Genomic DNA, 16,958 nt, shown 5'->3' on the forward strand with positions numbered 1-16,958 from the left:
ACGTTATTTTCCTGGGATTTACTCCTTTGGGAGTATTGCCTCAAAAGACACAATAATTTTCTTGGCAGCTTGTGTTTCCTTTTGATCTACTGCTCTCCAGGAAACCTACCAGCAATCTGTGGCTTTGTCTATTTCCCTGCAAGCACATTAACAAGGAGTTTTATCACTTTTGCTACTTCAGTAGGCATGAAATAGACTTAGGCTTTTAATTTGCACTTTATTAACAAGGCTGAATATTCCCAAATGTTGTCTTGATGCTTATATTTCCTTACTTACTCCTTTCTTTCCTTCCTCCCTGTCTGTTCATCTCCTTTAACTGTTTACCTAGTGGAGAATGGTTACTGACCTACAGATTTATAATGGATCGTTGTATTTTTAAAAATTAATCTTTATCAGCCTTGTTTATTTCAAATAGCTTTGCATTTTTTCCCTTTTTACCAAGAACTTTAAGGTGGTTGTTGCTGAATTGTTTTATGATCAGACCCTTCCAACCTGCCTTTCACAATTTTAATACTTGACTCTTGATTTTAGCTCAGGTCATGAGCTCATGGTTTGTGGGTTCAAGCCCCATATTGGGCTCCTCACTTAGCAAGGAATGTGCTCGGGATTCTCTCTCTCCCTCTCTCTCTGCCCTTACCCTGCTCTCTCTGCCTCTCAAAAATAAATAAACTTAAAAAAATCTTAAAGAATAAAAGTCCAGGGTGAGTAGAGCATGCGACTCTTAATCTCAGGGTTGTGAGTATGAATGAGCCCCACATTGGGTGTAGAGATTACTTTAAAAAGTCACTTATTCAAATGCTGCTGTCTGTGTGTAAGGCATTTCTGAAACTCTCTAGAACTGCCTTCAGATCTAGCTATGGAACCTCCTAAAAAAAAAAAAAAAAAAAATCACAGAAATCACGGCATCAACGACTTGTGTCTGCTACCATCTGAGCTCTTAAAACCCAACCAGCCCTCCCACACACTTTGCTTCTTCGAGAAGTCCAGCGCAGCTCGTCAGGCTCTGGTGACAGTCTCTATCCTAGCCATTTTCTCAGGCAGGCCCTTCTAGGTCTCTGGCGCCTCTTGATAAAGCTGACATCGGCTCTCTCAGCTTGTTTGGGGGCTCTATGGTTTCAGATAACTTCTCCCAGCCCTCAGCACCTGGGCTAAGGCCAGCCTAAGCCCTCAGCACCTGGGCTAAGGCCAGCCTAAGCCCTCAGCAACTGGGCTGAGACTTCACCTTATCACTCCTCCCACCCCCATGGGAGGGGGGGAATCTGAACGGAATCTGTGGCTGGGAGGGCCCAGCCTCCAGCCCAGGCCGAAAGCCCCACCACTACCAGATGAATGTGAGACTCATTAAGTATAAGGCTTCTCATTCTACAGGCCATTCTCATTAACGACCCTCGTGGGAGGGAGCTGAAAATGACCTCGGTTGAAACAAACACCCCACAGCTAGAAGGTTCCGCTGGTCTGTCTCAGAGATACCTGACAACTGTTACTTGAAAGGAATTTAGAATCTTCACTTTCCTCTCAGCTCCAACCCAGATAGCCTGCACACCGTGCCAAGACTATGTCCCCCTTTGTATGGCTAAATAAGGGTCATGGTAGAGGACAGAGCTCCGAGAGGCAGCTTGGTCTAACCTGTCCTAGCTGAGGAGGAGTGGGGCACTTCCAAGGTCCCCAAAGTCAACAGTTCCTCTAAATAACTCAAGACCACCAGGCAGCCCAATGGGTCTGCCTGAAACCCGGAGTCAGTAGGCTTTTTCGAGCTCACCCACGACACTCCTGCCTGAAGGAAGAGCCCCAGCTGCCCGGGCCGGGTCCTGGCTGGGGCCTGAACGAAGGCTCAGTTTCACTCCTCATTTCTCTCTACCCTCAGGCAAACTGCTCATTCCTCCAGACTCATGACACTCACCTGCCACCCAGCTTCAGTCTGCAACATCTACGTCCAGCCTCTCTGACCTGCAGGCTCCTCCATGGGAGGCCCTACTCCATTTCCCCACATTCCCTAGATGTCTCCCAACTCCTCAGGGGCTTTCCCTTTGCCCTAATTTCAGCCTGTTGGGTCAGCCTCAGGGGTGGGGCGGTTCAAGCTCACCTGTTTGGGAGTTAAGCCCAAGAGTACAAAACCCAAGGTTTATTGCACGTTTACTGAGGGACGGCAACTCTGCCTCTGTTATTTAATATAGTCACCGCAATAATCCTATGAGGTAGTGGTTTACTTTTTACTTTGGGAGACTGAGGCTGGATAAAATGGGAAATCAAAGGTAACTCCAAAAAAGGAACCCCAATCTAAAAAAACAAACAAACAAACAAACAAAAAACCTAATCTGGTAAAAACAAAAACAGATTGAAACTTTTACAAACCCAAAAGGGGGAAAAAAAAAAAAAGAAAGAAAGGAAAGGAAAGGAAAGGAAAGGAAAGGAAAGGAAAGGAAAGTCATTCTGGCTTATTTAAACTGCTATTCCCCACTATTAAATGGAAAATCAAGAGTGGAGTAGAAGGAGAGAGAATGCACAGAAATCACATTAAGGACATCGCATGTAGGAAGGACACAAGAAACGATAGAAACTATTTCTTACAACTTGCATTGAGGAGACAATTTCAGCCAAACCGGTTGCAGTTAGAGCCGGATGGAGGTCATGTTTTAGGTTTCAGGTGGCAGAACCTTCCTTTCCGCTTTGTGCTGACCACTCTGCCCCAGCTCCAGGGCCCTAATGTTGACCAGGAGGCTTAAGTGGGGAAAAAGAGTGAAAATCTGCCATGGCTTCCTCGGGTTCTCTAAGCCAGTGGTTCTCAAAGTGAGGTCCCTCGACCAGCGTCACTGGAAGGTTGTCAGAAATGCAAATTCTCAGGTCCCATCCCAGACCTACTGGTCGAGTCTCAAACTCTTAGCGCTGGTCAGAGTCATCTAGAAGGTTTGTTAGAGGGGGAGCCTGGGTGGCTCAGTCGGTTAAGCGTCAGACTTCAGCTCAGGTCATGATCTCGTGGTTCGCAAGTTCAAGCCCCACGTCGGGCTCTGTACTGACAGCTGGGAGCTTTGGAGCCTACTTCAGATTCTCTGTCTCCTTCTCTCTCTGCCCCTCCCTCGCTTACATTCCCTCTCTCTTTCTCTCTCTCTCTCTCAAAAATAAGTAAGTAAACATTAAAAAAAAATTTTTAGAAGGTTTGTTAGAACACAGGTTGCTGGGCCCCACCCCGAGGTTGTGCTCCGTAGGTCTGCGCATGTCTAACAAGTGCCCAGGTACTAAAGCCGCTTGCTGCTGCTGGCTGGCTGGGGACACTTGCCAGTAGAGGCTCCAGCTACCTTCCACAAAGGACAGGGGGGCCTGCAGAAGGCGGGGGCACAGCCACAGAGAGTCCCCACCTCCCAGCACAGAGACGAGCTCTCCCACAAACCATTATGAAGTGCTCAGAGGGAAAGCAAGTGTTGGCACAATTCTGCCTGTACTTGGAGCAGATAAACTTCAAACAGCGTGAGCTGGGGTGGGAGATGATAACTTTTTATAAAAAGGGCAAAGATGGCCTTGAAAGAGGCAGAATGGTCTCCGCTTCAGGGATCTCGGGCCAAAGCCTACAAACAAATGACCTTTTTTTCACTTTTCCCTTCCAGCCGCAGAACAAAATGTTATTTTAACCCTGGCAATAAATCCTCCCCCGCACCTCAGATGAGGTCTGGGCGGCGGAGTGCCTCTCATCCCCGGCTACGCACAATCATCAACCAGGGAGTGTTCAGAAATACCTAAGCCAAACCCTCAGAGCCTGATTTAATTTGACAGGGGGTGGCAGGTGATGGTACTGTGCAGTGGCAACTGAGAATTGTTAGTCGGACTAGTCAGATCAGAATCTAAGGGAGGTTCCTGAATTAGACGGTCACCTCCAAGCTCTGAGGCTCAGCGAGCTGGTAAACACAGAGCCGGCCCTGGACTCAACAACCAAACCAACGGGAAAAACATACCAACCTAAGGGAGTCTTGTTTTTTGACAGTGATGTGTCTCCAAATACCCCTTCCCTTCTCCCACTAGCCCCCTCAGCTCCCCAACACCTTGTGGGGAGGGGCTGATAAAAAACAAAGATATAGTTGATTTGCACAGAAAACAGGAAATAGCTCATCGTGATGTAAACCAGGTGAAAAAGGAACCAGGATGTGTGAAAGATAAAATCTAGAGAACGCTGATTTAAGAATAAAATGTCACCCACCCATAAAAGCCCTAATGAAGTACTATTTCAAAGCCATGAGACTCCTGTTCGCTCTGTTTGTACAGCTGATGTTCAAGGTTAAGTTGCCATGTGACTAGAGGTAGGGATGGCTCAGTGAATCTGGAAGCCCAAGTAAGATGGCGGGGGAGAATCAGAGCAGACGAATAGAAAGCGCAGGAACAGGATAAGGGACGGTGTGGGGGAAGAGAAAGCATGGAGCTGAAGACAAGAACCGGCTTTAACCACAACTGTACTACCCGGAACACACAAGGTGCAAAGAAGAGAAGGTCAACTGACTGCTGCCACAGGGTGAGCTCAAGGGGTACCAGCTGCAGGCCTCGGCCTGGGGACAGGAATGTACCTGGTTGGCTGCAAGACTCTGGACAGCGGAGGGTGATAGGAGGATGGGGGCCCACAGAGGATGGGAGGGGTTGGGGAGGGTGCTGAGGATCTGGGTGTAGTCTATTGTACCAAGGGTGAGGCACCCCCAAATCGTCTCTCTGTTATTGCAGACAATGCCCCAGACTCCAGCACCCTTAGTACCGCCTATTAGAATCACCTAGTGACTTCTAATAAATGCCAGTGCCCAAGCCATACTCCATACCAATTAAATCAGAATGTGCGGGGGTAGGAGCAGGGCATCTGTATTTTTTTTTTTTTTTTGAGACAGAGGGCGCAAGTGAGTGAGGGGCAGAGAGGGAGAGAGGGAGGGAGAGAAGGAAGGAGAAAGAGAGAGAGAGAGAGAGAGAGAGAGAGAGAGAGGGGCAGGGCTCACCTGAAGTGGGACACGAGCTCACAGAACAGTGAGATCATGACCTGAGCCGAAGTCAGATGCTTCACGACTCAGCCACCCAGGCGCCCTGGGCATCAGTATTTTTTTTAAAGATTCCTCAAGTGATTCCAATGTACTGCAAAGGTTGGACCCATAACCCTAAGTCCACATCAGGGCTGAGAAAAAGCATAGGAAGGGTAAAGCGTTGAGAGGTGGTGGTGGTGTCACCACAATGTTCACAATTAGAGAAAGTGACCCACAAGACTCCTCTCCTCACACATACCCCTTCTCCTTCTTCCCCTGCCATACTTCCCAACATAAATCCCTTTGGAAATTAAGAGGAATGTTAAACTAGAGGGGAAAAGTAATAAACTATTTAACGGTGGTTTGAGGGTTCCTTTCGCGAGAGAGGAAGGGGCAGAAGCCTCTAGAATAGCCTACTCTTGGGGCGCCTGGGTGGCGCAGTCGGTTGAGCGTCTGACTTCAGCCAAGTCACGATCTCGCGGTCCGTGAGTTCGAGCCCTGCGTCAGGCTCTGGGCTGATGGCTCGGAGCCTGGAGCCTGTTTCCGATTCTGTGTCTCCCTCTCTCTGCCCCTCCCCCGTTCATGCTCTGTCTCTCTCTGTCCCAAAAATAAAAAAAAAAAATAAAAAAAATAAAAAAAAAATAGAATAGCCTACTCTTTGCCACACAAAGCATGTGCTCCATAAATATATGCTGATGGAGGGGGCAAGAATGCCCCAGGCTTCCTGTAGGTCTTGTGGTTCTATCACAGAAAAGTAACAGATGGGTCGCCCTAACCCCGAAGAAAAGCAATACTTTTTTCAACTCGTGTTCAGCCTGCGCTAAAGAATCCATCTCATTTCTCTTTTATGCCCTCAAATGCCGAAGCCACATGAAACCTCGTTTTTGCAATCTACCAGGAAGCAGATCGATGCTGTTTCTGAAAGTGTGATTCACGGACCCCTGCAAAACAATCCGTAGGATGATGGGGAAGATGCAGATCCCCGGGCCCAGCCCACCCCTCTGAACCAGAATGTCTGATGTGTGACAGGGAAATCTGCATTTTCGTAAGCCCTCCCCAAGTGATTCAGATATATATCAAAGTCTGAGAAGTACTGCTCCAAAGCTGGGTACCTACTATCCACCAGGGGCTACCCAAGGCTGATAAACTCAGGGTACAGGAAAAAAATGTTACAACTCTTTACATGTATTTCTTACCTAAAAAAGTAAAAAAAAATATTGCCTGGGCTATAAGATGTGGAGGAGTAGGGGAAGATGGACCGGTTAACTCAGAAGGTGCACAAGATAGCCTTAGGCCTAATAGAAATTTTCTACACCTTGATCGTGGCGAGGGTTACATGGGAATATATCCGTTTATCAAGACTCTGCACCCTGGATACTTTTTTTTTAATGTTTTTATTTATTTTGGGGAGAGAGAGACAGAGCATGAGCAGGGGAGGGACAGAGAGAGACAGAGAGAGACAGAGAGAGAGAGAGAGAGAGAGAGATTGGGAGACACAGAATCCGAAGCAGGTTCCAGGCTCCAAGCTGTCAGCACAGAGCCCAACGCGGGGTTCGTGAAACTCAAACTCACCAACCGTGAGATCATGACCTGAGCCGGAAGTCGGACGCTCAACCGACTGAGCCACCCGGGCGCCGTGCAACCTGGATACTTTAAATGGGTGCATTTTACTGTATGTGAATCACACCTCAATAAAGTTGATTTTAAAGTTCTTTTAAAAGATAAAAAAGTGAGGGGCACATGGGTGGCTCGGCCGGTTAAGTGTCCGATTCTTGATTTCCGCTCAGGTCATGATCTCCTATTTTGTGAGATCAAGCCTCGCACCGGACTCCGTGCTGACAGGGCAGGGCCTCTTGGGATTCTCTCTCTCACTCTCTCTGCCCCCCCCCCCCCCCCCCCCAAAAATATTTTTTTAAAAAGATAAAAAAGTGAGTAAATATTTAATATACAAACTACGAAGTTACACGTTAGTTATGTGATTTTTTAAGTAAATATATTTATAATAGGAGTCCATGCTCAAAATGTTCTCTATTGACAGGAGTCAGGAATCAAAATGTTTGGAAATTACTCCCCTAGGTGACTTGTTAACCTGATGCTCACAGTTGGTCTGAAATGGATGAAAATCTTTCTGAAGTGTGGCAGAGCCCAAAAGACAGTGAAACGGGTCTCCATTCTCTCCTCGAAACCTGAGTCCAGCTCCTCTGTTCCCGCTTGTTTGAAATGATTTCTCCCTGGGCCTGAAATCCTAGGTCCTTCTGGATTCCTTCACTCCTTTTCCACCCCCACCCTGGAGCCTTGCCAATTGCAGAGTAGCCTTTAGGTAGAGATCAGAGATACCCATTTGGAGGTAAATATGGTCAGGACCAGTAAGCAAATGAGAACCCTTTTATGGGAGGAAAACAAATCTGTATTTAGTTTCACCATTTAATGCTGCTATCTCTATACTATGTAAAAAGTAGAAAATCTATTGTTATCAGATGCTTCTCTGTCACTTATTCAACATTTTACCAAGATTCATAGGGCCGCCTATAATGTCGTTATGTTTCTTAGCTGAATTTCTGCAGAAAGCTGCAGAAATCGAAAGTCAGATTCGGCCAAATGAAAATAAACATGAAACAAATGTGAAAAGAGGATACAAATTCCCAAATGATTCCTACGGGCCCCACACCCCTCTGGGCCCTGATGTCACAGAAAACAGCAGTCTCTATGGCCATCAGCCTAACCGCGAGACTCCACGGACTGAGGACAACTGGTAACAGAAGGAACTTCCAGAAAGACTCCTTGGTAAATACGCCACACATATGACAGGTAACATGCAAAAGTAAAAAGCAAACCTTTGAAACAAACATTGTGCTAAGTGAAAGAAGCCAGACACAGTGGGACAAATACCGTAGGATTCCATTTGTAAGAAATATCCAGAACAGGCAAATCCACAGAGACAGATTAGAGGTTGCCGGGGGCCGGGGAGAGGGGAAGACAGGGTGACTACAGATGGGTATAGGGTTCCTGTTTGGGGTGAGGAAAATGTTCTGGAACTAGATAGCCGTAATGGGTGTACAACATCATGAATGTACTTATTGCCATTGAACTGTACGCTTTTTTTCCCCCAGTTTGAACGTCATTCTTTTTTTTTATTTTAATTCCAGCATAGTTAATACACAGCGTTATATTCGTTTCAGGTGGATGTTATAGTGGTTCAGCGATTCTAACATTACTCAGTGCTCATCAAGGTAAGTGTGAACTGTAACACTTGAAAATGGTAAAAAAATAAATAAATAAAGACCAGTACAAGCAAAAAATAAGACCAATAAAATGCAAAAGAAAAATGAAAGATGGAAATAAGAAGCAACTGCTAAGAATTAGGCGCCAAGGAAGGGAAACGTAAATTTGAGCATTAGGTCTTAGAGCGGCTGGAGACCCAGAAATATGTTATGAGTTAAAACCACGATGAGGTAAGTTTTCACATTACTTGTATTGGCACAAATTTTAAAAGGCTGACGATGTCTCCTCCAGCCAGGCTTGCAGGTTTTTGAAGGCCATAGCCTGCTGCCGCCTCCTTTGCCTGGCAAAGCAATAAAAGCTATTGTACCTCTTTATCTGTTCCCAGCCCCGCAAAAAAAGGCTGATGATTGTCAAACGGCGAGGATATGAAGCAAGGGAATGCTCATGTTCTCCCAGTGGTAGTAAAACCTTCTATACACACTCGGAAGACAAGTTGGTACCATCTCATAGAACTAAAGATAAACGTGTAAGTTCTACTACTAGACATCTAGGGAACTCTTGGTACACACAGAGAGACATCCCATAAAATTCAACGCATCAGGGTTTGTAACAGCAAAAAATCAAAGACAATCTATATTTTGATAATAAGAAAACACTGACATATAAAGTACACACATTTCCTACAAAAGAAAGCTCTGCATTTGAAAGAACTAAAGCAGGGGACTCGGGGCAAAATGGAGGTCCATGCAGCAAGTGCCCAAATGTTGAAAAGTAAACAATCAAGCTCCGAAGTGGTTCAATAAAATACGTTCCGTCTTCCTGTCTCAATAACATACTTTCATAATGAGCTGGAAAGCCAAGTTCGAACGGAGAATTCTCAGACTCCACCAAGTTCTCTGGTGGATATAGAAGGATATGGAAGAATGGATATAGAAGGGATATATAGGATATAGATAGAATAGGATAGAGGAGGATGAAGACAGTTGGCCCTGGCTTGCGACTCTGGCCTACCACTTCTCTCTTCTCACCTCCGGCTGTGTCCCACACTGCTGGAGCCATCATCGGAGGCAACAGACATGCCAGCCGCATGTAGGAAGACCTGGGGAAGAAGCCATCCAGGCTGTGGCTGTGGGTTCGGGAATTCCAGGGTCCCAGAAACCCAGAGCATGGTCTAGAATGAAAGTGGGGACTAGAGGTTCTAGATGGCCTCATGGACTCCTCAAAGAGTGAGCAGGGACACAACTAAAAGAGGGCCAGAACTAGGGTTGTAAAGCAGAGGCCCCAGGGCAGAAGTCCATCTTGTCCAGGTCTCCAGACGGTACAGAAACATAAACAGGGCTCTGCACATTAGGGGTGAGTCTCAGAATCATCATGTTGTGCACACAAAAGCAAATTCAATCCAGTATTTGCACACCTAGTACTGATACCATTTATAGGCTTGAAACCAGGCAAAACGATACGAAATATTGCTTAGAAAGACACACTAGAGGCGCCTGGGTGGCTCAGTCGGCTGAGTATCCGACTCTTCCATTTCAGCTCTGGTCATCATCTCATGGTTGTGGGATCGAGCCCCACATTGGGCTCCACGCCCCTCTCCCCTACTCGCTCTCACTCTCTCTCTCTAAAATAAGTTTTTAATTCAAAAAAAGAAATGCACACATATATTTAAAAAACAGTAAATGTGTGGAAAAAATAAAAATCAAACGCAGACCTGTATCAGTATGATTGCAAATTGGTACAGCCACTACAGAAAGTACAGAGACTCCTCAAAAAGCTAAAAATTGAACTACCTCTTCTCGATATATATCCCCCCAAAAATGAAATCAGTATCTCAAAGAGATACCGGCACTACCATGTTCAGTGTAGCATTATTCACAGTAGCCAAGATATGGAAACAACTTAAATGTCCATCAACCGATTAATGGATAAAGAAAATGTGGCACACGGATGCGGACACAGATATACAGATATGCCAAGGAATATGCATGATTCAAAAGAAGGAAATCCCACATGGATAAACCTAAAAGACAGTATGCTAAGTGAAATAAGCCAAACACAAATAACTGTATGATCTCTTATACGTAGAATCTAAAAAGTCACACCCACACAAGGTCAAATGGTGGTTGCCAGGGACTGGAGTGGGGAGTGGGGTTGGTAAGGGGATCCCGGCCAAAAGATACAAATTTTCAGTTATAAGATGAACAAATTCTGGAGCTCTAAGGGACACCATGGTGCCTGTAGATAACAAGAATGTATTCTCAAAATTTGCTAAGAAAGTTGATCAGAAGTGTTTTCATCATTAAAAAAAAAAAAAAAGAGGGAAAATTGATGAGGAGATAGATAGCTTAATTAGCTTGACTGAGGGGAATTATTTCATAATGTATACATATATCAAAATATCACATGGTGGGGTGCCTAGCTAGCTCAGACTCGATCTTGGGGTCAGGAGTTCAAGCCTCACTTGGGTATACAAATTACTTAAAAAAAAACAAAAACAAAAACAAAATACCACATTGTAATACCTTAAATATAAACAATGTTTATTAGTCCATGCTACCTCCATAAAGCTGAGGAGGAAAAAAGAACAGTTTATTTATCTCTAGTTATCATGTATAAGATGGGGGAGATGATCAAGAAAGAGAATTCGGGGGGAGGGATAACAGCAGTATTGTATTTCTGAAGTTGATTCATGGGTACACAGGTAACTCATTGTATGCTTTATATATTTTCATAAGACTCAAATACCACATAATAAAAACTTCAGAGAGAAAATTACTTTAAAAGTAAACAACTTATGCCCTTTTAATTGGCATAAATGTAAAAAGTCTGATAATACGAAGTGCCAGCTGGCCATAAGATGGGGACACTGGGACTCTCAAACATGAAAATATTTGTCAGAATCTAGAAAAGTTGAAACTGCAACCATTCAACACTCAACACAGCAATTCCACTTCGTAATGACCCACTCTGGAAAAGCACCAGAGACATGTATATTCTTGACAGCATGGTTTGTTACAGCAAAAAAAAAAATTGGAAATATCCCAGATGCCCATTATTGAAGCAGTAGGCACTGAACTGTGCTATAAATCATATGAAATACTATACAGCTGTTAAAATGAATAAATTGGATCCTTATGTATCAACATGAATAGATCCCCAAAAAAGTAACACAGAGTAAAAATTCTAAATACATAAAACATGGGGCGCTGGGCTAACTCAGTCAACCTATCTTGGAGTTGTAAGTTCGAGTCCCATGTTGGGTATAGAGATTACTTAAAAATAAAATCTTTAGGGGCACCTGGGTAGCTCAGTTGGTTAAGTGTCTGACTTCAGCTCAGGTCATGATCTCATGGCCCGTGAGTTGGAGCCCCCATCAGGCTTTGTGCTGACAGCCCAGAGCCTGGAGCCTGCTTCAAATTCTTGTGTCTCCCTTTCTCTCTGCCCCTCCCCCGCTCATGCTCTGTCTCTCTCCTACAAAAATAAACATTAAAAAAATTTAATAAATAAAATAAAATCTTAAAAAAATACAAAACAACACTACATTTTGTGTGTGTGTGTGTGTATGTGTGTGTGTACATATATGTACACACACACATACACACACACACACACACAAATGTATGCGGGAGGAAATTATAAAAGCATGGGGGGGCAGAACACACACCATAATCCTAACTGATGTTGCTTCTGAAGACTGGAGGGAATGAGACTAGGAAATAGAAAGTAGTTTTAGGCTTGTTATGGTTTTTATTTTCCTTTAAAAGATAAGCAAAAATGAAAAAACGTAAATATTTATTCTGAGAGATGAGTTGTAATCTTATTATATAGTACTTTCTTTTATAGAACTTTTGTTATATTACATATTGAGAGTATATACATACTCTGACGCTCGTCACATTATTCTTTGCAATTTGGGCGGTTTTTTTTCAATTTATTAAATAGTCAATTAAACCTCTTCCCATCTACCCACCCCACCCAAAGTTACAATTAACCAAACGGGAAAGGCATACAAACAGGAAAGAGCCCAGAGGAAACACCCACATTGGCAAAAAACCACAAAGCTAGTTGAAAACGCTCAGGCAGCCTGCTTTACACAGTTAAACAGTCATGCTTGAAAAACAAAAAACAAAAAAACTTGAATTAATGAAAGGTCGTACTTCATACAGCTACTTCACAACACAAGTGGCTAGTTAAGAAACCATGCAGTGATCTGGATTCCACAGTAACTGCCAGCTACCTGCTATGCGACCTTCGGTAAATTTCTGAAGAGGTCTGGGCCTGAGTTTCTTTATATTAAGATGGGATTTATAACACCTATCTCGAGAGCTATAGTAAAGACTCTCTTGGATACCATCTCCAAAGTGCTTATCATAATGCTTGATAGCTATTTGTTCAATGAATGGTAGTTATTGTTTGCGACAGACCTGGGATTAGAGCTCCATGTGTGGGCATGTATTTCAGTAAAGCAAAATAGAAATATCTAAACTGATGCACCAAAACAAATAAACACCCAACAGTGAAGCAAGCCCTTGTTGACTAACATGTACTGCTAAAAGCAATATAAGAGAAAGACTAGAACTGCAAGATAGATAGGAGAAATCCTATCCATGAATATAAAAGAATTTTTATATAAGGAAATATAAAGGAAATTTACTAAGTCCAGCAAAATGCAAACTGCCCTCAGGCAGAGAAAGGTAATGGTTAAGTTCAATATGAGTATCAATTGGTCAACAGATCCCATTAACCTGTAATCCACAAGGAAAATCCTTTAGACTTCCACATGTCAAGTTTTAGATGATTTTATTAATTTTCTAAGAAGGGGGAATAGTTTTAAAACACACTTGGGGAGGGGCGCCTGGGTGGCTCAGTCGGTTAAGCGTCCGACTTCAGCTCAGGTCACGATCTCACGGTCTGTGAGTTCGAGCCCCGCGTCGGGCTCTGGGCTGATGGCTCAGAGCCTGGAGCCTGCTTCCGATTCTGTGTCTCCCTCTCTCTCTGCCTCTCCCCCGTTCATGCTCTGTCTCTCTCTGTCTCAAAAATAAATTAAAAAACGTTAAAAAAAATTTTTTTTTAAATATATAAAAAAAAAACATACTTGGGGGAAAAAACATATTTTCGAGGTTTTGAGTCAAAAAAAAAAAAATACTCCCAAGAGCCCTATTATGAAGACACAATGCACTTTAATGGATTAAAAATTTGTAATTCTCCTATTCAAAAGTGATGAAAAAGGAAAAAAAAATACAACTAGACCAATAAATAAACTAGACCAATACTTTACCAATAAAGTAAAAATTCATCACTTCATTAATAAGTTTAAACTTATGGTTTAAAATGGTTTTGATGTTTCAAACCACACACACAACACACACACACACACACACACACACACACACACACACCCCACACAAATACCAGAATAATATTCATAAAACAAAAATCTAAAGTTCCTTAAAAAAAAAACACTAAAGTTTTTAAACATATTGTGTGTAAGAAATTGAAGGTTTCTATGGGGCGCCTGGGTGGCTCAGTCGGTTAAGGTTAAGCGTCCGACTTCGGCTCAGGTGACGATCTCACGGTCCGTGAGTTTGAGCCCCACGACGGGCTCTGTGCTGACCGCTCAGAGCCTGGAGCCTGTTTCAGATTCTGTGTCTCCCTCTCTCTCTGACCCTCCCCCGTTCACGCTCTGTCTCACTCTGTCTCAAAAATAAACAAACGTTAAAAAAAAATTGAAAGTTTCTAAACATACTGGATATGCAACATTTTTAAACAATTATGGATTATGTCTTTATAGGTTTTTTCCTGAAGATTCAAGTCCTATTATAAGATAATCAGGGAAATTTGAATGCCAACTGGATATTAAATTATATTAAAATTGTAACTGTAAAAAATTATAATTGTTGTACTGAGGTTATGTGAATAAAATAGAGTCCTTATCCTTTAGAGATACTAAAGAATTTACAAAACACATAACATGTTGGAGCCGGGGACAGGGATGGAGAGGGGGAAATAAATGAAATAAGATTGGCCATATTGTGAAGACTGCTGAATTGAAATGATGGGCACATGGCAGTTCACTATTCTCTTTTCTCTAGTATATTTTGAAAATATCCAGAGTAATCAATTAAAAGAGAAATACGTATTTAAAACTAAAAGCCAATGCTAATTGAAGAATTTTTAGTAACAGAACAGGAAAGAACCAAAAATAAATAAAATAAAATAAAAAGGTAACGAGGCCTTACAACTCCGCGTTATTCAGTAGAGTGCTAGAACATTCTATCCCTTTCTATCTTCTACCCTCCACCCTCCTTTCCTCCTCCCAGATTTCCTGGGTTACTGTGACTTAGGAGAACTCCCTCTACACTCATTTATGATGTACCTCCAACTTAAAAACATACTTTCAAATTGGTGTCTCACAACATATTCAATAATTTTTTTTTAATAACGGAGCACATTCAGCACTTTTTAAAATTGTTTACGATTTTGTCCCAAACAAACTTTAAAAAAAAAAAAACTATCTCATTGACCTCATCCATTTAAAACACCTGTATTTTGTATGCTTTTACAACACATATATTGGGGGTTAGTAATCTAAAATTTTTTCCTAAAAATCACAAGATCAAAAGATTGATGGCCACCATTTTGCACACCAAGACATCACTTAAAAGTTTTTAAGAAGGAGCCAAGGGTGAAAAGTACTACTACATCAAGAAAAATTAGCATAAGTGCACAGGGAGACAAAACACCGGGAGAAAGACTATGGTCGGAGACAATCGTTCACTAATTGAACAGACGGTCAACAAGAAGTGGGATGGGACGGAACTGGGCAGGAAGGGGACCAAGAGAAAGGCTTGGTGATTAAGGTATTGAGAAAGGTGAAGAGGGAGTTCTTTCCTGGAGGAAAGAAGAGGAGAGTGACTGATTGGCAGCATATTCAGGTACAGATGAGAGGAAGAACCCAGATGAAGCAGGAAGGCAGGGTCAGCCCGTGTACAAATGGGAGCCATCTTTGGATATGTGACAGCTGAACCCTAGGGAGTGAGCTCTCTTAGGGAGACACTGGGAAGACAGGTCAAAAGGCTTAACCCAAATTCGGGGCACACTAGATTTAGGAGGCCAAAAAAACGAACAAGGGGAAACCCAGAAGCAGCTGCCTGAGGGAAAAGCCGCACTATTTCAAAGTGGTCCCAAGAATGGGCGGTCACCAGTTTGGGCCATCAGGAAGACGTTGGGGCAGGAGCACTGGGAGAGGACACTGCAACATCGAGGAACCTTGAGGAGGCCCTTTCAGGGCAGGCGGTGCGTACTAGGTTCGGAGATCAGAAAAGTGGTAATGAGGGGCGCGGAGGCGGCAAAGAATGGACGCCCAAGCGAAAGGGCCAGCTCGCTGCGGTGGAGACGGATCCCGCTGCGGAGGGTGCAACACGCCTAGGGAGGAAGACAGCGCCGAGGGAAAGACTCAAGATTCCAGACAGTGGGGGCGTTTTCCTTCGTTCTCAAACCTGCCTCCAAAAGTTCTAGACCCAGGCTCGCCCCAAAATACTGTATCCCCGCAGTCTTCCCCGGAGCGATATCGGGTTGGCCAAATTCCAGAAACGATCTGGAGGCGCTGGACGGAGGAGAACCGCCACCAGCAGAAGCACGGGCGGGGCAGGGGCTCTCCCAGGGGAGCAGAGAGGCGGGACGCCGGAGGCAGAGGCGGTCGGGTACGACGCCCGCGCCCGTCGCGGAGCAGCGGGCCCCCGACGGTGCTCCCAGACCCGGGCCTGGGGAAGCCGCCCTTTCTCCGTGCACTCACCTCTCCGACTGCGAATAGCGGCACCGGCCCAGCAGGTTGAGTTTGCAGAGGTGCAGGTCTTCGCACGGTCTCTGGCAGTACTTGCGACGGCAGACCCGGGCTCGGGTGGTGGCCACCACGAAGCCGGTGACCCTGGCCCTGTCGCCGGTCTCCAGCAACACGAATCGGTCGGGCCCAGCCGCCTCCAGCACTTCGCGGAGCTGCGCCTCGGTGAGCGCGATCTTTTCGAGCAGCGCGTCCAGGGCCATGCGGCCCCCGTGGGCGCACAGGATTTTGGTGATGAAGCAGCACACCTCCGGGTCCGCCATGGCGCGCTGCGCTGGCCGGCCGCGGCGCGGGACGCTGCTCCGGGGAGAATCGAAACTTATAGGAGCCCCGGGGGCGGGGGCGGGAGCGGGAGCGGGCGGTGCTGCGCTGGGCGCGCCCGGGACCAGCGAGCGCGCGCTCCTCGCCGCCGTTAGCTGAGCCCAGCGGTTTCGTTTTCCCGCTCGGCCCTGGGTCGGGAGGCCGGAACTCCCCGACCCGATCCCCGTGCCGGACTGAAAGTGAACCGCGACGGCAGCCGAAGGGAAGGAAAGCGAACGGCGCGTGCGGGTCTGCCGGCGACTTCCGCAACCGCCGGACCCCTTCGCTGGGTTCTTGGCTCCGCCAGGGTGACGTTCCCCAGCTGGGCACAGCGAGGCTTCTTCCGAAAGAATTGAAACTAAAAATGATCTGGGGCCCCGGTGGAGTTTTTTATAAGCCAGCCCGAGTGGCGAATGACGCGAGTCTTAGGAGCCCCCTGGAGGAGTTCTCTGTTCTCCACCCCACCCATTCCGGGAAAAGAACCGACCTTAGCGAGCGCTCGCCCGAAGCTGGGTGCCCGGCCTCCGCTCTTGGTGAATCTTCTCAACAACTCCAAGGATTAGATGCTATTATCCTAATTCTGTACTTCAGGAAGTAAGTAACTTGAGTAGACA

The 16,958-nt window shown here is 45.1% G+C and overlaps 1 protein-coding gene across 1 annotated transcript in view; it reads right to left on the reverse strand.

The window, feature by feature from the left end:
• The window catches only part of ZC3HAV1 (zinc finger CCCH-type containing, antiviral 1), a 61,852-nt gene extending 45,508 nt beyond the window's left edge, over positions 1-16,344 (reverse strand). Inside the window, exon 1 of the mRNA XM_049641940.1 lies at positions 16,000-16,344. Within this exon, the coding sequence (XP_049497897.1) occupies positions 16,000-16,307 (308 nt within the window). The 5' untranslated portion in view covers positions 16,308-16,344. The remainder of the gene's footprint in view (positions 1-15,999) is intronic.
• Positions 16,345-16,958: the final 614 nt, after the last annotated feature.

The sequence above is a fragment of the Panthera uncia genome, chromosome A2 (assembly GCF_023721935.1).
Source record: "Panthera uncia isolate 11264 chromosome A2, Puncia_PCG_1.0, whole genome shotgun sequence".
NCBI classification, from domain to species: Eukaryota; Metazoa; Chordata; class Mammalia; order Carnivora; family Felidae; genus Panthera; species Panthera uncia.